The 22,553-nt window shown below is 38.6% G+C and overlaps 1 protein-coding gene across 3 annotated transcripts in view; it reads left to right on the top strand.

The window, feature by feature from the left end:
- Positions 1 to 22,553, top strand: part of March1 (membrane-associated ring finger (C3HC4) 1, E3 ubiquitin protein ligase) — a 59,562-nt gene that overhangs the window by 4,482 nt on the left and 32,527 nt on the right. For all 3 annotated transcript variants that reach the window (XM_013026238.1, XM_013026221.1, XM_013026230.1), the window contains exon 2: positions 19,418 to 19,598. In XM_013026238.1, coding sequence (XP_012881692.1) covers positions 19,418 to 19,598 — 181 coding nt within the window. The remainder of the gene's footprint in view (positions 1 to 19,417; positions 19,599 to 22,553) is intronic.

Genomic DNA, 22,553 nt, shown 5'->3' with positions numbered 1-22,553 from the left:
AAGTAGATATTAAACATGGAAATTCTTCTCATGACTGGGGAGAATAGGTTTAGTCATTGTCCTCAGGGAGGTGAAAGCAATGATCAGAAAGTGAGTTATTACAAGAGATCGTATGAAGGAGAAAGGCCTGCAGATTTACAATCTGGGTCTCCTGCATGGGAAGGAAGCTGGCTGTGAGGGAAGCAGTCCGAACTTGCACTTCTGCTGATTTAGACACGCATAGACAGGCACAGGCTCTGCCACAAGAGCAAAGCGGAAGCAGCTCCGGGGGCCCTTCCTCCTTTTCTGTTCCGGGCATTTAGTCCCCACCTGGAGACTATATCCGCTTTCATACCCTCCTCACTGCTTCCTTCTGAGCCAATTGTAATTTAGGATTGAAATCACCCTGCGATTATATCTCTACCTGTGTGCTGTGGGGAAGTCTTTGCTCTTTTTGATAGACTATTTACATTAAAAAAAAATACGGATCAGACCATGTCAGGGCCTGACTGAAACTTAGTGGCCTCTGCATCGTCCTCCCCAGAAGGTGTGCAATTTTTCTGAAGATTTTCATTCTGCAGGTGCAGGATTTCCCTGTCAGCTCTGCCCTCCTGAGCTGGACTTCTCTGCCCAGGCTGGCCTCAAGCTGTGATCCTCAGATTTCAGTCTCTTGGGTACATACATGTGAACCACTGGCATCCATCGTATAATTTTTATTTTTATTTTTTAGTGGTACTGACATTTGAACTCAGGGCCTCATGCCTGCTACCTGGCCACTGTTCATTTGACCCACATTGCTTTAGGTGTTTGGGTTTTGTTTTTTTTTTTAGATTTATATTCTTGTCCAGGCCAGGTTGGACTACAATCTTCCTATTTACATCTGAGTTACCAGATTACTTACTGGCCAAGATGACAAGTATGTGCTATTGCACCCAGCTTGTTGGATGACATAGGCTCTTGCTACCTTTTTGCTCAGGCTGGCCTCACCCTTCATTCCTCCAGTTGTCTGCCTCCTGAGTAGCTGGAATTACTGGTTTGAACAACCATGCCTGGCTCATAGCCTAAATTTTCATTACTTTTAGTGATTCATTATGCCAGACTTGATCACTACTATATCCAAAACATCTGAAGCAAAATCTAGCAGACAGAACATGCTTGGCACATCAGTTTTGAATGAATAAATGTAAGAAAAATTAATTTTTCAGAGAGGCTGATGCTTACTAGTGAAATCATAGTCTTGAATGCTGGATTCCCTCACTTGCTACAGATCCTGGTCCTAGTGACTGTCAACTGACTGCAGAACGTGTTAACATAAAGAACCCAGGTCACTTCTAACCTTCTGTGGATTCAGTGGCTGGACCAATGAAATTTGAACTTCTAAAATGTTCTTAATGATCTAGTGTTTCTGAGGCAGGGACTACACCTTGAAGAAGACAGTTGTATGACACAAATTCTCCTTCTTTGAAGTGGGAAGATAAAGGAGAAAGAGGAACTAAAAGAATGAGTTGGGGAAACTAAGTGATGTCTGTCCATAGTTTGCTATCATGTTCCCTGGAATGCTGATTAGAGGAGAACTAAGTTAACTTCACAGGGTTTCACCAGAGCAGCATGAGTCCTGCCACTAAAACCATGAGCTGACTGAGTCCCTCATTTTCTTCCAAGAACCCAGCACTCAGGGTTGGGTAGGCTGCTTCCACCCAAAACCACTTCCTCATCCCAACCCCTCCCATTTCCACCCTGGATCCCATAAATTTCCCCGATCTCTCAGATTTCAATTCTCATTCTTCTGCATTGGATGTGTCCCATCTCCAACGAAGTCCTACTGTTTCACTTTCCAGAATTTGCTTCCGATCGGTGCCTTCTTCCTGATTCCTATTATTAGGTTCTGGTTCTTCTCCGTACTTTCTGTCTCTGCCCACATCCACCTTATTCACCTTCTACCTGGTTTGGTCAGGACTTCTCTATGAGGTTAAAATGGACAAAACCAACTCAATGAAGCTTACGGAAGAGAGGGACTAACCATAGAAATAGTGAAGCCAGATGGTTTCAGGGACTCTAAAAAAGTCCAACTGTGTGACTCATGATTTTTATTCTCTTTCTCCTCTCTCTTTAGCTCTCTTCTGCTTTTTGTGTTGCCATTTTTTCCAACTGCAGACCTGCTTCCTCTGCGTAGAAGAGGGAAGATGTAGAGTTAGCAGAGGTTGTTACAGGTTTACATTTACAGCCTACAGTTTTCAAGTGCTTAAGCATAAAGTGCCAGGGCAGGGATTTAATCAGCCTGCCCCAGGTCAGTCATCCTTGAGTCAGTCATTTACCAGGAGTAGGGGGCATCATGCTTGGGTGAAGTCCTTGGACAGGAAGCTTATATTTCAATTGCAACTATCAGCAGCTCCTCCAAAGTCTTATAAATTGGAGGAAGGACATTGTGATAGTATAAAGAGCAATATCCGTATCAGAAGTGAAAATATACACTTGATTTAAAAAAATTCAATACTCCAGATGTAAAATATACCATTCCATAGTTTTATATGCATTAGATGTAATAATGCTAATTTGATTAGACTGGGTTAAAGACACTTTATCCTTATAATTTTCTTAAATGGGTGTAAAAAGAATTATAAGCTGGGGGCAGGGGGAGGTGGGGGGGGGCAGGAGAAGAAAACAGAAGTGTTCAAATACCCTGCCATTGTTTGCAACTCTTCTTCCTCCTAAATGTCTTCCTTTTCTTCTCCAGATGCTCAAGCTTGGCCATGCTTCATTGTTCTCAATTTTGTCCTGCTGTCTGAAGCTTTTCCAGGCTATTGTGATCCACTGTGTTCTTTTGCTTCTTGGAATTCCTATATCATGCATAATCAACATGTCACGTATCTTCTTCACAATTGCTCTCCAGTTTCAGGTGTTTTCATCCTCTTTTTCCTAGAGAATTGTTTCTTGGAGATAGGTGAAGACAGGGGTTATGTCTTACCTGTTTTGTTCGATATTCAGAACAATAGTCTATAATATTTAGAACAATTCTTGCATAGCTCCAACGTAACTTTTGAAATGGCCTTCATAATCAGTGAAGGCCAGTAGAGGAGGGTACGTGATACTCTTACCTCCAGTTAACTACTAAACAGCCAGAAGTACAGCTGTGGCTCTAGTGGTAGAGTGCTAGCCTTGAGCATAAAAGCTCAGAGATAGTGCCCAGGCCCTGAGTTCAAACCCCAGTACAGGCCTTAAAAAAAAAAGAACGAGGTGGACCCCAAAGGTAAGTGATAATCCCTGGTAATATTTTTTGCTCTAACTTGGCCTGGATGGGGAATTTAAGAATATACTTTAATATTATGCTGCAGCTTTTATGTATCATATATTTCGATTTTTATTAAGAAATATTTTTCTTCTCTCCCAACTCTACCCACTCCTTCAAGTTGCCTGATACCATTTTTGCATGTGTACATTGAACATTACAACTACTTGCAATCACCTTTCCTCTCCCCATTCTCCTACTGCAGCTCCTCTTCGCACGCGCATGCACACACACACACACACACACACACACACGTTTCAGCTTTTTGATATTCATTTTTAACTGCATCTTATGTGTACATAGGAGTTACACCATTGCACACTTTCCTACGTATACCGTACTTCAGTCCATCTCTGCATATCTGTGTATCTCTGTGTATCTGCATATGACCCTGTGTATATTTTCACGTTTACGTAAGCCTTTGGTTTTGCTAGCCACTAGACGCATCTGCTCAAAGCAAGCATGTTGGCTGCAGAAGTCAACATCCAGTGAAGTCTGAATTTCATATATAATTCATAGAGTCCTTTACCAGCCATAGTTACAAGTATGGACTTTCTTCCAATGACAGGGGAACATTTCTGCAGTCTTTAAGCAAAACAGTGAGTCTCAGTTTGTGTTTTGGACACTCATTCAGGCTGTTGTTAGAAAATCATATTGGTAGGACTAAGTCAATTAGAGAGGTAACACCAATTAGAGAGGCAAGACTGTATCCTAGCAAAGGGGAGAGTAGTTGTGGGGGGAAAATAAAGAGGTAGATGGGATTTTAAAAATATCTTGAAAGAAAATCATGCAAGACTTGATAATCAGTTATACACATTTTTCTTCTCTTTTTTATGTTTTTATTGTGAAAATACTGTACAGAGGGGTTACAGTTACATGAGCAAGGTCATGAGTACATTTCTTATTAAGCATTGCTGCCTCCTCCTTTGTTTTTCCCCTACCATCCCTTCCCACACCCACCCACCTAAATTGTAAAGTTTGTTTTTGGACATAGCATCTTGTGCACCTCATTGTTGCAATGGGTCCACCTGTATCCCTATTTAAACATTTTGTTTTTTCCCTTCCCCTCCCAAAATTATACCAACATCAAATACAGTGAAAACAGGGTTCATACAGTGGGGGAGGGACATACAAATCAACAAAAAAAATCACATGGTACCTTATAAATATGTTAGAACAATAGCACGAAAGAAAAAAAACCACTTGTGTCCCTATAGTGGGGTTCATTTCACTGAACATCATCTTATCTGGCAGATATTAGTTATTGCAAATAAGGGAAATCATGGGTCCTATGTTTCTTTGGACTTGGTTTACTTCACTTAATATAATTTTTTCCAAGTCTTTCCATTTCCTAACAAATAGGACAATATCATTTTTCTGATGGAGGCATAGAATTCCATTGTGTATATATACCACATTTTCTTGATCCATTCATTTACGGAGGGGCATCTGGGTTGGTTCCATATCTTAGCTATGGTAAATAATGCTGCAATAAACATAGCTGTGCTGGTAGCTTTAGTGTGGTCTTTTATTTAAAGACTTAGGTAGATTATAGTACCTTCCTTAACTATTGAAAGAAAGCTCCGCTAAAGAGAAAGAATTAAAAGGGAACAATACGCTCAGTTTGGGATATAATGGTCCAAAAACAAATATTCTGAGGCAAATATCCAGGAAGTGGTATATATAAAAGTTTAAAGTTCCAAAGAGACTTTTTGACATTGGATGTAGTATAGAAGATTTCAAGTATTCTAGTGGTAACTGTGAAGTTCTCCTATGGAACAAAAAAAATCTTTCAACTAAGAAGATGAAGGAATGGTAGTCCCTATAAAATAGCATTAATGACCCAAGGAAAGGAAATGAAGCCAACAGAGAAAAATAATGGTCATGAAAAGCTATGCAACAAGGAAAGTTTCATAGGTGGAGAGCAAGATGAACTGTAGACCCTCCTTTTTGTTTTGCATTTAATTTAGATGATCCTTGAGCTCAGAGAGAACGTAGGAAAATATGGAATGTCAAGTGGAAGAATTAGCTGTATCTAGGAAATAATGATGTCTTACTTTACAGTAGGAGTAAAAAAGGAAAAGAATGGATTTGGAAACATACATATTTATAGATTTTTAAATTATTGGGTTAACTTCTTAGAGTAAGGAAATTGTAAATCTTGTATATTTTTGCTAAGTCTAGCAATGGTAAACATAGGAAGATAAACAAGCACTGCTAAAAACCCTGTATAAGTATACCTAGGAAGGTGACTGATTGTAAGAAATACAATCTACCTCTGCAGTGCATCATATAGAGACCACAAGTGGGGAGCTGACCCCAAGCCCAGAGTATGGCATCATACAGTATCTACAAACATCATTTGCCAACTTGATGTGCACATGCTTTGGTAAATTGGCAACTTGAAAGTGGAGGAGAGCATGTCGTATCAATAAGATTTTTAGAGTCAAATAGCATTTCAGTAAGTGGTTTCCCAATGTGCTGGCCTTCACCTTAACCTTTCAGGCCATTGTTAACCATTGGGCATTTGTACATCTACCCATTATCATGGTTCCTTTCCATCTGTTCATTGAAGACCTAGAGAACACTAGCATAGGATAGCATCTGTTACTTCCTCGGACTTTTTTTTTCCTACTGGAGCAGTTTTTTTCCCCCTTTCTGAGTTTCTAATGGTGAGAATGTTCTTTTATACTGTTTCCTTTTATTTCCTATCTGTTGGCCCTAGCTTTATAATCGCTTAGTGATAGTTTTTGTCCCACTTTTGTGACTTATTTCGATCATTCTTTCTAGTTGCATTTTTATAGAAAACTGAGATTGATGTTCTGTTGTCAAAATTCATCCCATGGCTGAAAGATGAGCTGTCTACTGTTTGGTGTTCACATGAGATAAATTACCCTAAGTGATGAAAACAGGAAGTTCTTATTTCTAAGAGGCAATAGACACTAGAGACAGCTCACAAATTCACTCTCTTCCTTGGGCTTTGGCTTTTGTTGTGTTGAGTCTTGCCGAAATTAATAGCAACCTTTGTCCTGTCCATTTAAATAGCAGCTGCATTGGTAGGAAATACAGGTGTCAACAGAGCTGGGGTAAAGCACTTGGAAGATTATTCAACATAGTCAGAACCCTTCTGACTCATTTCAACTCTTTTTGTTTCTCTCTACTAGGGAATGGTTAAATTGCCATCTCAGTACTTAAGCAAAAATAAATGGGATAAATGAGATGTCCATTGAATATGAATGCACTCCAGACACCATTCCTAGCATGATACGGTGTTTTAGAGCTAATTTTCTTCTTGAACTGAGTAATTTTCTTCATTGCAGTCTTCTGTAAAAACTCCAATAAACATCATGCTATGTTGTAATATTATGTTTATGGTTATTATCCAGTCTTTCAGCATTTATCTCGGTAATTTTTATTTTGAATGAACAAAAACAATGACGATGTACACACAGAATTTACAAACAATAACTCAAAATTATTGTACAAGTTGCCTTTTTTTATCTTTCGTTTATATCTTGTAAAGGCATGCTTTATTCTGAGCAGGGTTTTTTTCCCCTAGCCTTTCCCAGTTTGAGAGATAATCCTCCTAGAATAGAATGTCAGTATCAATAATACTGATTATCTTGACTGGTAAGTTGTTCTATATGACTAAAACCAAGTGGATTGAGTAATTACCTGCTAATTTGGCTAAGCAGTTTAGTATTGTTTGTTGGAAATACAGTGAACTCTGTATCAAATTAAGCAGTTGTTTTTAATAAGCCTGTACTCAGAAACATTTTATCCTTTAATAATTTCTACATTGAGTAAGTATGCAATCATCCCAAAGGACAAAATACTTCATAATATATTAAATTATTTATTTAAGCCAGGCACTGCCGGCTCATGCCTATAATCCTAGCTTCTCAGGAGGCTGAGATCTGAGGATTGTGGTTTGAAGCCAGCCCAAGCAGGAAAGTCCATGAGACTCTTATCTAATAAACTATCAAAAAAAGCCAAAAGTGGCAGTGTGACTCAAGTGATACTAGTGTTAGCTTTCAGCAAAAGAAGTTCAGGGACAGCACCCAGGCCCTGAGTTCAAGCCCCAGGACCTGTGCAAAATGTATTAAATGTTTAACTACTTCTTAGTGTAAGAACAGTATGCATTCAAGAATATAGCTTCCTTTAGAGAATTTATATCAGTTCAGCAATATATAATTTCTCCTCTGTGAGGAAAAAAGACATAATAAAGCACAACCTACCTTCTCTTATCTCACATAAATTCATTGTGCATTGCATTTAGATCTTCTGTATATTTATAGAAACAGAAAATGAGCAGTGTATATGTAAGCTGGTAGATATTCCTTGAAAATGACATTAATTATTTTTCCTGATGGATGAGTAAAATCAGACAGATACAAATACACCCCCCAACCATTTGTCCATTGACTGAAGGACATCTAGGCTGTTTTTATAACTAAACTATAGTGCAGCAAATGAACATGGTTGTACAGATGACTTATTGTGTCTGACTCATATTCTTCTGGTTAAATGCCCAAGAGAGGTATCACAGATCTATATTTAGTTTTATGTTTAGTTCTATGTGTAGGTTTTTGAGGAATCTCCAAACTGCTTTCCACAGTGATTGTACAAATTTACATTCCCACCAAATCCAACCCAATAAAGTCTTTAATAAAGTCTATAACTTCTTTGGTTTTTCAGAATTATCCAGCCTCATATACTGTAATTAAGTTAAAAAATAGATCATGAGCACTCAGGTTTTCAAGTGTTAACTGTGGAGATAGACAAGTCTCAGAGGCCCTGAACATAGATTAATCTTGAGCACCTGTCCCAGGGAACTTTAATTAAAACTAACGTCAGACTGACTCCCATTCTCCCACAGCTCTCCCCCTCCTTTGTCAATGGGATGCCTCAGTTCTACAGACTTTACTTTCACTTCTCTCTCCACTTTTTCCCTTCTCACATAGTTTCAAGAGCTTTTGCTGTCTTCAACATTGAACTTGAATATTGGGAATATTCTCTTCTCTTTGTGTTTACTCTTTCAAAGCCAATACTGCCAGATTAATAATTCTAATCACCCTTCCTTCTTTTCCTAGCAAAGACTCTATTTACTTTTTTATTGCCATTAATAACAAAGCATGAAACCTACCCTCTTAATAAGGTTTAAGTATACTATCTTGTATTTATTGTTAACTATAGTTATAATACTGTACAGCAAATCTCTAGAGCCAAATCATTTTGTATAACTGAAAATTATAGCAACTGGATAACAATTATTACCTCTATTGCCACCTAGTCCTTTGAAGAAATCAGTATATTCTCTGATTCTATACATGTTCAAGTATGTTATATGCTTCATATAAATGATGTACTGCAATATTTTTCCTTATGTGATTGGATTATTTCACTAAGCATAATTTCCTCAAGATTTATCTGAAAGTAAAAAAAGTAAATCTAATTTTGTGGCAAAAGATAAGATTTCTGTTTTCTTTTTCTTTTTTTGTGGGGCTTGAACTCAAGGCCTGGGGGGTTTCCTTAAGGTTGGCACTCTATGTCTTGATCCACAGCTCCACTTCCAGTTTTCTGGTGGTTAATTGGAGATGAGAGTTTCTCAGACTTTCCTGTCCTGGCTGGATTTGAACTGTGATCCTCAGATCTCAGCATCCTGAGTACCTTGGATTATACATGCTGAGCCATAAGCGCCCTGCAAGATTTCTCTTTCTAAAGTTGATTTCTCTTTCTAATCCACTACATATGCATTTTACATTCCCTTAATTTTCAAGGCTACTCAGGTTCTTATCTTGACTGTTGTGAAGAATGGTGCAATAAAGACAATTGTTCAAATATCTATCTTGAGGTTTTAATTCCAATTCTTTTAGCTAGTGACTCAGGAGTTAGACTGTAGGGACAGACAGTGTTTCTATTTTTCATCATTTCAGAGCACTCACTGTTTTCAATATCCATTGCAACATTTCACATTCCTAGCAAGCTACAGGGCTTCTAGTTCTTTACATCTTCAAGAGGACCCATTGTCTCTTTTTGATAATAGCCATTCCAATAGTTCTGGGGAAATACAAAGCTGTGGTTTTGATATGTACTTTTCTGGTGACTTTTTATGTTGAACATATTCTCCTTCCCTCCCTACACATGTGTTGATCACTTGCATGATTTCTTGGAAGAAATATTTGCCTAAAGGCCCATCTAAAAAATATAATCTTTACTGGAATTCTTCAATATTCCTGCTGATATTTAAGGCTCCTATATATCTGTATGTATGTATGTATGGGTAGATGTTGCAACCAAGTGAAGGAATTACAAAGATTCTATCATCTTACCTTATTTTTTGGTTTTATGTCTTACTATGCTTTTGCCCAAGGGTTTATGTTTCTTTTCCACTTGGCTATGTATTGGAAACAAATGAGCTGTCCATTTCTACTTCTTTGCTTTCACTGAGAATTATCATCCTGTGCCTCATAGTATCCCACAAACATTTATCAGCATTTGCCAAAACTGTACTGCAATTCATAAGTCACATCTTCCATTAGGCTTCAACTACCTCCCTTGTCCCACCAATCTTATAAGGTCTTTCTTATACTCATATTCAAATGAGCTTGACATGGATCCCATCCACTCTAACTCTCACTGGAACTACACATGCAACTGTTCAACATAGAGACTGCATAGTATAATCTCCCTAACTGTCAGGCAGTAGAATTTATGAATGTTTGCATTTATCACAGCATCTTTGCAAAGTCTATATGTAGTACATAGTCAACAAGTTATTTATTGAGAAGATGAGTGAATGAATGTGCAATCTTCACTCAGTGTTGGGAACTGCTTTAAGAGACCGACTTTTTTCTAAGACACTTACCTGCCTATGTCACAGAATTCATATTCAGAGGAAAATATCTGAGCGAAAGCATTCTGTTATCTATAAATAAAATGCTTGCTTTGACAATTATCCATGGCAATGTGAGACTTGCTTTGATGTAGTGCTTGGCAGGTGGGGTGAATGCATGGACAAAATTGGAAAGAAATCATGGTTGAAGATGAGCTCACTTGATTTGGAGCACTTAGTAATAGCAAAGTAAGAATGATCAAAAATCAGTTTGAATTAAGAATTTCTTTCACATGCAGAAAAGGAAATAGACTAAGAACTTGTAATTAGGTGATTTGTCTAAGAGCTCTATTGTTATTGATGTACAAAGCTTTATTCCCTATCTGATCATGTTTCTTTCATTATGTCTGCATGGTAAATCCAAATGAGTTTATATTATGTGTCTCTTTGTTTTCCCTATTCATCTCACTGCATTCACATAATAAAATTTTATCAAAATAGTTATGAGAATATCCACTTAGAAATATCTCTATTTGATTTTTTCAGTCTTATTAACAAACACACAAATTATCAAAGATATTATAAAATGGATGCTTATGATAAATGAAAAGGTAGAGAAAAATCATTAAATATTAATTATCCATTTGCTTATAACTTAGGATCTGGAAATGTGGAGCACACTAGGAAAACATAACACATCCCCATGGCATACATGAAGTCTTATAAATACAAAAGAAAAACAAAAGAGGTGCTTTGAGCTTAACAGCAGAGTACAGTTCTGCTTAAGAGGAAAATGTCCTAAAAGATACAGCACAGCTTTTGATCTGTCTTTGGAAGACTTGCACAGATGTAGCTAATCCTAAAAGTAATGATAAGTATTTGCTTCCTAGGCAAAAACAGGGGACTGAGCACAAGTGGAATCTAGTGTGTCCCACAAGCCTAGGGAAACTTAGCCCTCAAAGCTGGGTATGGTGGAACACCCCTCAAATCCTGGCACTAGGGAATTTGAGGCAGGAAGGTCATGATTTCAAAGTCAACCGGGGCGAATGAGAATCTTTGTCTCAAAAGGAAAAGGAGAAAGGCAGGCAGAAGGAAGGAAGGAAGGAAGGAAGGAAGGAAGGAGGGAGGGAGGGAGGGAGGGAGGAAGGAAAGGAAAGATATTTTCCAAGGAGGCTTAACCCACTATGTGACTGGATCGTCAGCCCAATCAGGTTTAAATTCCTAATACCATGGTATCACACCATCTCCAGAGAAGACTCTCAGAGGAACAACAGCAATGGAATCTATGCAATCCTTTGCAGAACTCATGTCTGTGAGTGTAAATAAATGTTGGCCTCCTCTGCTTCCATTCTTGGCACAGCAAGGTGATCATTATCTTCTGCACTGTTTTCCATCCATGGGATATCTGGTGACAAGAAAAGGCCGCTGATTAGCTGGGGATTTGGATTTGCTCCAGGAATAGAGTGGAGAGCCAAGAACATTGCTATGTCATTGTCTTTGTTGTTGATCATTCCCTACAGCTCCATGCAGATGGTCTGAGATTTTGACCAAGTAGGGTAGGAAATTACATTCACGGAGTCCTGCTATGCAGCAGCCTCTCTGCGCTTGAAAATACCCCCTTGAGAAAATAGACTTTTTAAAAAAATCACTTCTGTATGAAAAGCTGTCACTCATTTGTAGAAGTGGAAAAATTGTTGATTCAGAGAAACCAAATTTAGAATTACAAAAATTGTATTTGTTGTCTATAAGACAGTGTACTCTTATGATGTCATAGTTTTAGTTATGATTAAAATTTTCAAGATGCCCGAACTCTCAGGCTTAATGACATGTTAGAATAGTTATTTTCCTCTCTATGAAGGGAATGTTTTTGCTGTTATTTCATAAGTGTATGATGAATCCATGTGGGTGGGTGGAGCTAGAGGCCGCCGTTAGCAAGAGTGAGCTCAAGTCCTGCCCACCTTCTTCTCTGGTTATTCAGAGGCACTTCCTTTTTTTTCTTTTGACTGCAAATCACTTTGACTTCCTCTACTGCTCTGTTAGAGGCTAAAACTGGCACACCTCAGTTTAGTTCCTCAAATACAAATTAAAGTGGGGGGGGGGACATAGGATTAAACCTTTCTTACTTTCACTGTGTGAAATTTCCAAAAACATAAACAAAACACTGATCGTTGGTGATCACATCTGAGAATTTCTTTTGTTGTTGGTGGTGGTGGTCGTGGGGCTTGAACTCTTAGCCTGGGTGCTGTCCCTGCGCTCTTCAGCTCAAGGCGAGCGCCCTACTGCTTGAGCCACAGCACCACTTCTGGTTTTCTAGTGGTTTATAATAGATAAGAGTCTCATTGGACTTTCCTGCCCGGGCTGGCTTTGAACCGTGATCCTCATATTTCAGCCTCCTGAGTAGCTAGGATTACAGGCATGAGCCACCGGTGCCCCGCATCTCTGAGAATTTCTAAATCATGAAACTAAGCAAGTTCTTTAGCTCCGTGCTCTGTGCATGTGTTAGAGAAATATCCTAATGTATAGCTTTTCCAGTCTAGTAGAGTTAGTCTAGTAGTGGTTAGTCATCTTTACTCTGACTTGATGATACTCTTACCACTTACATGAATCTTAATATCAATACAAACATATAAAAAAATCCTTCCCCATGATTAGTAAACATGAATGTATTTAGCTTATCATAAGGATATAAGAATATCTCATCGATGAAATAATTTGCAAAGAGTCAAAACTCAACCTTGCCGCTCTAGGTTTTAGGAGCAAAGATAGCTCAAGAAAGGAAGTGCGCATTGCCAAGGAGGGATAAGTAGCCTGTGTTTCAGTAAGAATGTGAGTTGACAATGTGTATGAATCTTAAATTTAGTTGAGTCAGTGTCACCTTTGCCCCACATGAAGACACTTTCAGGAGGACTTGTCAGTGGGGCAAAAGGATATTTGGAAAAATAAAGAACTAAAAGAAGTCCTTAACTTGACTATAAGTAGAAGGTGGGTATCAATATGGAAGAATAATCTCCATAGGGAGAAAAATGGAGGAACTATTGCTCGTTCTTCCCCCATAGTCCTTTGAGTTGAATCATGACACAAAGATAAAGTAAAAATGTGGGAATTCAGTGGCTGGACAAAGCCACAAATGCCTTGCATGTACAGTACTTTGCAACACTCCCTGTGATTTTGTTGATCTTTTTATATTGACAGTGATCCCTTTGTTTGGGAATCGTGTTTCACCTTTGTGATAGTCTCTAAATTATCTTATTCAAGTCTCTTACTGGCCACAGGAGATTTTGTACCTAAGAAAAACAACTTTTAAAAACTTGTCTCAGGCCACCCATCCTCGGAAGACAGTGAATTCAGGTCCATATTTTCCCTCTACAATCCCCAAAGTGCTGTTTCACCTAGCTTTCTTTGAGATATGTCTGTGACATGGCCAACCACGAGTTTCAAATGGCTCAATAGATGCCTCATCTGTACGGAGTCAAAACTTAGAACTTAGAGCATAGGAACATAGCTTCTCACAAACCAATTAGCGAAAACTATTCAGCAGCTTAGGTCAGCAATGCAGTAGGTCAGCCGAATTAGTAGTAATCACAGTCATCCCACGACGCCATAACTAGCGCTAATAGAATTAACAGTCAGTTCAAGTTGTATGTGCTTCCAGTAATTGAATCAGATAAAGAAATACTTGATTATTCACCATGGGCCAGGTGCTACACCCTTTTATCTCATTAAATGGTCATGACATGCCAAGAGGTATATCTAACCTAATTTGACAAATGAATACACTGAGAATTTTTCCAGTTTACTGGAGCAAAGAGCTGAGTGGTGAGTCAGGATCTGATCTATTGCCAAATAGTTCTATAGAATATTTGTTCCTGTCACAATAGGGAGGGGGAAAGTAGAACCAAACAGAGATGAACTCAATCCTGAGAGGTTACAGTGGCCACTGCCTGTCAGTTCACCATCAGTACTTTACAAGCACTGTGACTTCCGGTCACAGTGGTGACCGGTCACATAGGGTGGGCCTATGCTCAGAACACATAACCGTGAGAAGGTTTCACTCGCCTCCCATGTGCAGAGTCTAGGACCGAGGGCCAGAGTCTTCATGCTGTATTCTCTTATGTATCAGAACCCTTCCCCTGGGTCAGGAGTTTCTGACCTAGTAAACTGGGCCTGGTTAGACTGTACAGTGGAATGGCTCTCCACCACCATGTCACAGCACAACAGGAACAGTGTTTCCTATGAATTCACTCTGTCTAATCTCACCAGGAAACCTCAAGGCGGCTCCATGATTCTTATATTCATGCTTAGTTATTTCTTTTACATATTCTCCAAGTGGCTTTGTCTAACTATTTATAGCCTCCATAAAAATTTAACCCTATGCCTTCCTTCCTCCACGTCAGCAAGAATTTCTTCTGTATCACAGAAGATAGTTCATTCTATACCTTCTGCAATTTCTTCTGCCTTTACCATATGCTCATCATTATCATTTTTCCGTTGACTTCCTTCTCTTAGGGGAAAATGCCTGTTTCCCTCCATGTATTTTTCTAATTGTCTAAAGATATGTCTCTGCTGTGTGTCTTTCTCTATAATATTTTGATCTCACAGTGATCTTCCTTTAACAACTCTTGCCTGACTATGTGCTAACTATTAGATTCTCTATGACAACTGCTTATAAACAACTTCATGGTTTTCATACCAGAAACAAAATTAATCAATAGTAAAATAGAGCTTTCTGGCTAGGAGGTGGTGGCTCATGCTTGTCATTCTAGCTATTCAGGAGACTGAGACCTGAGGATCACTGTTGGAAGCCAGGCAGGAAAACCCCATGAGTCTGTGGCCCATGTAGTAGAATGTTAGCATTGAGCTAGAAAAAGCTCAGGGACAGTACTCAGGCCCTGAGTTCAAGTCCTTGGCTGGGATAAAGTAATCATATTACTACTACTACTACTACTATTTTTTTTTTACTATCCTATCTTTCTACTATTCTGTCTCAAAAGATAGAGACACAGAGAGAGACAGGGACAGATTATATGTCTTCACTTATTTACTTGACCACTCATTTCTCACTTATGGGTTTCCCCCCAAATATTTCCAATAACATTTTGGATTAAGAAATGAAGTTCTGACTAGGAATGAGTGCAAAACTCTGTAGCATGAGTTTGAATGACTACCATCCAGATTAACTCAGCAGAAACATAACCATCTCCGTTATCAGTAGGCAAAGAGATCATTCTGCTGAGAAGGGTATGGAAGGAAAGATGAGAGGTAAGTGGGGAAGAGCCTTAGTAAGAGTTGGCAAAAGAGAAAGGGCTAGACAGGCTCAGGGTCCCTTGTCTCCTCCTCGTGTCACCATGATGGTCCCCGTTCTCACTACCTGGATGATGACAGTAGCTGCCAAGCCAGGTCCCTTCACGCCAAATCTATCTCTGTCTGACTTGTTTGCAGAAAGTAAGAGTTAAGAAACTAGTGATGTAAAAATAAAAATGTCATTCTACCAGGATGAAGAGTGGTAAGGGAAGAAATGGAGAGTCTTAAGAGTTATTTCAATACCAAAATAAAAGTCTAGTTTTCTTATTTTTTGAGGGGGAGGGGCTTACTGGGGATTGAAGTTGGGGCTTCAAGCTTGCTAAAACAAGTGCTATGCTTCTTGACCCACAACCCCTGGTTCTTTTTCTTTTTGTTTAGATATAGTTCGTTTATATATAGTTGTTCATATATAGTTCAAGCATTTGCCTATGCTACCTTCAAACTATGGTTCTCCTAACTCTGACTCTAGAGTTGCTGGTATTACATTCATGAGTCACTATGTCTAGACCTGGGTATTTTTCTTAAATCTCAACATATACTGATTAGATTGTAGACACTGTTAAAACAAGTAAGTGGCAATTATGTACTCATCTCACTGATTATCAGGTACCAATGTGGATAACTAATGATTATAGTAGGTAATACTTGAATTTCCAAGACTCAGTTTCCATCAGGTAAAAATTCATCAAAATTATGATTTTTAGAATGTGATTTTATTTTATAGCAGTAACATCCTTTTCTCTGGGGGAAAAAAAACATGCTTATGTTTTCCTTACTATAGTTTCATTTATAAGGCAGTAATTGTAATTTGTGTGAAGTATATGAATTTTAACAATTGTTTAATTCTTTAATGGCACTATCCCATTATTATTATTTACTGTTAGTAGACATTTGAAGTTGATATTTAGCTCTTAGGTTCATCTAGCTATCTAAATTTGCTTTGAAAAGACTCTGAGGATTCACATTTAGGGGTATAATTCAAAATGCTAAAAATAAAATGCAGAAATAAGCCATTGGCTGTTGGAGGCTCACACCTGAAATCTAAGCTATTTAAGATGATGAAATCTGAGGATCAAGGTTCAAAGCAAGCCTGGGCAAGAAAGTCAGTGAGATTCTTACCACCAAAAAGGCTGAAAGTGGAGTTATGACTAAAGTGGTGGAGTACTAGCCTTGAGCAAAAGACCTCATGGACAGCTCTCAGGCCCTCAGTTCAAGCCCCAGTCCCAGAGTACAAATGAATGAATGAAGAATGAATGAAGAAAATGAGGATGAAAATGAACCAAGTGTTGATTTTTTTCCCATGGGAAATAACTTTAACTTTCGTGAGAAAAATGATAGTACTGCTTGTTCTATATCAGTGTTTCAGAGGATCATTTTTTTAAAAGGACATTTTTGAGACTCAGGAAGTTGGCTTGTACTCAGAAGCTGGTCAGGTTAGTTTGAACTCGGTAATCAGCTCAGTCTTTGTTTAAAGCCACTTATAAATAACTTTTCCCATGCTAATAAAACATCAGAGCCTCAGAATCTTCTTGCCGCTATAGAACATTTGACAGTCTTTTCTAAGGAACAAATTATCAGATGGCATGAACTCAAAAAAATTCTTTTCCAAGTGGAGTGAGGAATTTTGTCTAGGGAAATAGCAGGCTTCGGTGCAAGGTTGAGCAGGGCTTTCATTTCGATTATGTCATTATTGCTTCTCTATCTAATCTTGTCTTCAGTTTTTGTTACTGGCAGAAGTTGGAGTGATTTATTTGTAAATATTTGTTTTCATTCTTTCAATAATATTCATGCATTCTCATTACCACAAAATCACCAAATATGTTTCCAGGTGGGGGTTTTCAAACATTTTCTGAAAACAAATCAATGCTTAATCACATAATCAATACTTAATGAAGTAATCAATATGTTAGACTTTGCATCTAAACGGTCTCTATTGCAACCACTAGATTCTGTTGTGATACTGCAAACCTAGCTGTCAACAGTCTATAAAGCAATGAAGGAGGCTATGTTCCAATAAAACTTTATTGATTAAATAGTCAGTGGACAAACTTGGGCCATGATTTGCTGACCCCTGATTAAAGAAAGGGATGCTAAGAAAGTGTTGAACTAAAAGGTTCAAGAGCTTAAGAATCTTCTTGATCTCTACAATTCAGAGATTTCAGATGCTCCAAAAACAAATGATCAAATTAAATGCTACAGGTGCTCAGATTGTCTCCAATGGCTGCTTTTGTAAGTCATATATTTCACTGGCTAAATTTTACTCCTTTCAATCAATTCTCTTGAACACCAACGCTGTGACACTGTGAGGCTTTCAAGGCTGATACACATAAGCTCATTTCCTGATCCTTAGCCCTGTGGAAAGGAGCTATTGACGCTGGAAATAGGTACTCAGATAATTTTCAGTTTTCTCCCATATTTCCCTTAGGACGTGTCCTAACTCAGTCCAGGCATTGATTTTGATCTTGCCTGTTTTCTCTTTCCATCATTTCTACAGCAGGGTTGTAGAGGTCAATGTTCTTTTTGGCTGTCATTAGTTAGTTTGACTTCCAAATTCAATACACAGGGTTGGCGAGGTGGCTCAGTGGTAGAGTGCTTATCTCGCATGCATGAGGCCCTGGGTTTGATTCCTCAGCACCACATGGGCAGAAAAAGCCGGAAGTGGCGCTGTGGCTCAAGTGGTAGAGTTCTAGGTTGAGCACAAAAAGGCTCAGGAACAGTGGCCAGGCCCTGAGTTCAAGCTCTTGGACTGAACAAAAAGGAGGAGGGAAGTATCCAAAATGTGTACACTCTTTCAGCCTGCCACTATACCCAACTCAAAGCAATTTTGCCAATTTAAACTATTTTTAATGTTGCATTCAAAACTCAATATATCTGGCTGAATTAATTAGCAACTCCTAACTGCTGATTAAATTATTAGACTTATTGCAAAGCTGAGATTTTAATTCACTACCTGGAGTTATGAAAGGCTTACATCATCACAAAAGAAAATAAATTATCCTTAAAAATCTGAATATGAGAGCAATAAAGATTTCACGGACCATAATCTATGAAATGGATTTCATAATAATTGGGAGACTAGTTGAACACTCAATTTATTGTCTGAGGTGATAATTAACACTTTCAAATGAAAGGATTTACTGAATTCAAATTTCACGTCTCCAGTAATTTTTTTGTGAGTTTTATACAATGATAACTACAGACAGCTCATCATAACGTATTAGGTGCTCATTGTGACATAGTAGATGTGCATCTTTTAGGAAAATATTTGTTTATTTTTAGTCTAAGGTTTGGTATTAACTTCTTTTTCTTTTTGTACTAGTAGTGTGTCTTGAACTCAGGACTTGGTGCTCTAACTTGGCTTTTTCACTCAAAGCTGACATTCTACCACTTGAACCACAGCTCCACTTTTAGCTTTTTTGGTAATTAATCGGTTAATTAACTAGTTAGTTAATTAGTTTCTCAGATTTGGCTGCCACATCTGATTTCAGTCCACAATCCTCAGCTCTCAGCCTACTGAATAACTACGATTCCAGGTGTGAAACATCGACACTCGGCTGGTATCCACTTTATTATTTGGTTATACCTCCAAATAAGATACTATGCCTAATGAACTATACACAATAACCCTATAGAATTGCCTTCAAAATAAAAAGTTATCTGTGTACAGTATTCCTTCAAATAGCTCAGCCACATAACTTCTATATCTAACACCCAGCGTGATCCAACTAGGGAACCTAGCTCAATATTGCTCTTAGAATTCCCTTCAGTGTAAGAAGGAAATGGCAGCATATTTTGGAAGAGCTAGTGACTAATGCCTTGAGTCTAGCCCTAACAGATGAAAATAAATTAATCTCAGTGGTAGATTGGGTTATATAGCAAAACCCAATGAAATGTCCAAGTGTTCTAAATTTTGATTGCTATTTCTCTAGCCTGGAATAAGCAAACAGGGCTGTAAGTCTATTGGTGAGCCATGTTCTCCGGGGCCTCTCACCCTGACGGGCTGTGTCCTCTCCCAGGATCTGTCACTGCGAAGGGGATGAAGAGAGCCCGCTCATCACCCCCTGCCGCTGCACGGGGACCCTGCGCTTTGTGCACCAGTCCTGCCTCCACCAGTGGATCAAGAGCTCCGACACGCGCTGCTGTGAACTCTGCAAGTACGACTTCATAATGGAGACGAAGCTGAAGCCGCTGCGGAAGGTACAGTGGGCGCTGGAGCGGGGCTGGGACCGAGAGCGTGCCAGGCCTGCAGGCAGCCAGGGCGGCGGGCAGGCTGGCTGTCCTTCCAGACCCACTGCCTTCGATTCCAGATGACTGTAATACCCACGAAGGACACGTGTCTAGTGCTGGGCTCCACGTGAAAATAACAGCAAGACTTTGTAGGCAATCCTCCTATTCTGTTTTATAATCTAGGACCCCATGCTTTATGCATCAGTCTCCAGACTTTGAAAAGACCATATGCACACACATACACACACACACACACACACACACACACACACAGGTAGGGAAAATATAACTGTAATTTAATGCAAGGAACCTGAGATATTGTTATTTGCAGTAAAGATCTGTAAGAATAAGATACTTACTGAAGTCACTTCCCAAGAATGATAAATTCGATTTCATAATATGAATTCATCTAATTCTTTGAAAGCCAAGTACTAGATTTTTATTTTTTACTGTTTTTAAGTAGTTCTATACAAGAGTTGGTATTTGACAAATCAGTTAAGGAGTACAATATACCTTGATCTGTGTTGCTCCTTTCGACATTCTCGCAAATTCCTGCCCTAACTATTCTTCGTTTTGGTGGATATACATTGGAGTCTTGACAGCATGCTCCCTGTCTTCTCTTCATTTGTCCACCTCTTTTGGCCCCGCCCACCCCTTTTGATTACCTACTTCCTGGTGTTTATTTTGCTGCACTTTGCCTTTCTAAGGAATTACACTATTTGCGATCTCCCTTGAATCTACCATATTTCAGTGAATACACTTGTGTACACTTGCATGCCACCCAATATATTTACTTATAAGTTTATAAGCTAATTCTCAAATGATTTCCTCAGATGAGGTGCAGACTCTTTTTATTTTTAATTGTATTTGAAGATTGGTTTGATGTTTAATATGGATAGAGTAAGTAGAAAGAAAAGAAGTAGTGTGCATCACACTGTAAGAGAGGCATAAGTATATTTTTAATCCATAAAGTGTATTTTCAAAATTCTTTATTCAACATTTTTTGAAAGTATGGCTGTAAGTTTTGGAGTCAAGTTTAAAATTAGCGTCTCACTCACAGGACTAGTGATAGGGGATATAGCAAGGACATTGGGCTTTATATAATTCACACTTGAGAGCTGGCCTCTGGATTTTAGCATGCAACTTATTCAGTTTTTGCCTGTCTGCAGAATTACATATATATGGATGCCTCAATTTCCAAAGGAGAGTATGCAAACTGCAATTTAAATAATGAAGCAGCCCAGAGCTGCTTTTTCATTTAAATTGAATGCAAAGCTAAAGTGGATAGAGGGAACATTGCTTGGAAATAAACATGATGGCTTTCAGAATAAGCAAGGATGTACAGTAAATAAGAATGTTCCAGTGGGCATCTGACTGGTGGCTGACCACTGTAATTCGTCATTAGTTCTGAAACTTAGAAGAGGGAGAATAATGTTCCCTGCTTTTGTGGCTTTAGTAAGGGGTTTATAGATGTCAAAAATTATGCACAGAGTGCCTTTGAAGTGTGAGCTATCTTTTTTTTTCCTTTTTAACACTGAATGACCTGAATACCAAAAGATGACACTCTGTTCCTTTAAGAGCAACCAATGCCAAAAATAGAAATGGATGTTTCTTCTTTGTCCTTTCTTGATCCACTAAGCAGATGTCCCGTGTTGTCTAGAGGGCTAAGTGGCATTCTGTGTTCCCTCGGGGAACTACAAGTTGTTTTATAGCATCTGTGTATTCCTTTGGGTTTCTCCTACCATCTATCTAACCAAAGCTTTTATTTCAACTTTGTCAAACATAGCATTTCCATTTGAGGGCTAAAATCTGGATTGATGACATAATCAAACTCATTATTTATGACCTCCCATCATTACCATTTTTGGTGGATAAACTCAACATGATTCTGGTGGGAAAACTGAACAGAAATGTGTTCTCTCCTCAGCTTTCAGGGAGTCAGCCATCTTTTAAATACGACCTGAAGCTTTTCTTAATATTCCATTACCAATAATTTACAACTCCACCAGGAATTCCTTCTCAACTGACCTATTTATAAACCAAATAGAAAGGAAGCAAATACATCCATCTTTTTAAATATTCATGATAATGAATATGTTGCTGCCACCTAATGGGTACCTACTAACTGTTGATTAATGCGATATTCTAGTGTCTTTTTTAAAAGAAAAACTTTCTCTGAGCATAAATATTGATGAAGGACCGCACTTCAACATCCTTTATTTTTAATAACACTTAAGTCCATCCAGGAAGTGTTAGAATCTAACCTAGAGGCAATGTTTCAGCATCCCACGGATGTGTTTTCTCTGAGCCACAGGGCTTACAACTTGACTATTAGTTGCTGACATTTTAATGTATGAATATTTCAAGCAAATTACAGGTGTCAAAATTCACTTGGAAACCACAATCTCTGGCTCTACTGGGCTCATTCCCTATATGACAACAACCAGGGGAGCTAAGCAGTAGCTGAGCCCTTCAAGAGAGAATTTGCTTTCAAGTTTTTCCCATCTCTTCCCTCTTACTCTTGTTCTGATTCTGAGTCCTTCTGCCATATCCACTTCCCTGAGTACATCCAGGCCTGGAATAGGGATCTAGTGTCCAATTCCTGTTGTCCTAAACATAGGATTATGCCTTCCAGTCTTACCTTCTAGAATGTCTGGGGCTTTACACCCAAGGAAAAAGTTTTACAAATTCTCAGGCGCACTTGGAAGGATACTTTAGAGGTAGGCTCTGGAATGAGTTCAGATTGTGCAAGGTAATATGAACTCTCCAGACCTGAGGCAGTTTTCCTTGTTCTAGGTGGTTTGTTTTGAAATGGCACTGGGATTCATCAACAGTTTTCTTTTGGTAGATTTTAAGTGGCCATAAAGAATGCCAGGTATAGCATTTGGTTGGAATATATTTGAAGTATATCCAATTAATTGCTCT

The sequence above is a fragment of the Dipodomys ordii genome, unplaced genomic scaffold (assembly GCF_000151885.1).
Source record: "Dipodomys ordii isolate 6190 unplaced genomic scaffold, Dord_2.0 Scaffold4, whole genome shotgun sequence".
Taxonomy (NCBI): Eukaryota; Metazoa; Chordata; class Mammalia; order Rodentia; family Heteromyidae; genus Dipodomys; species Dipodomys ordii.
This window is presented reverse-complemented; position numbering and strand designations above follow the sequence as displayed.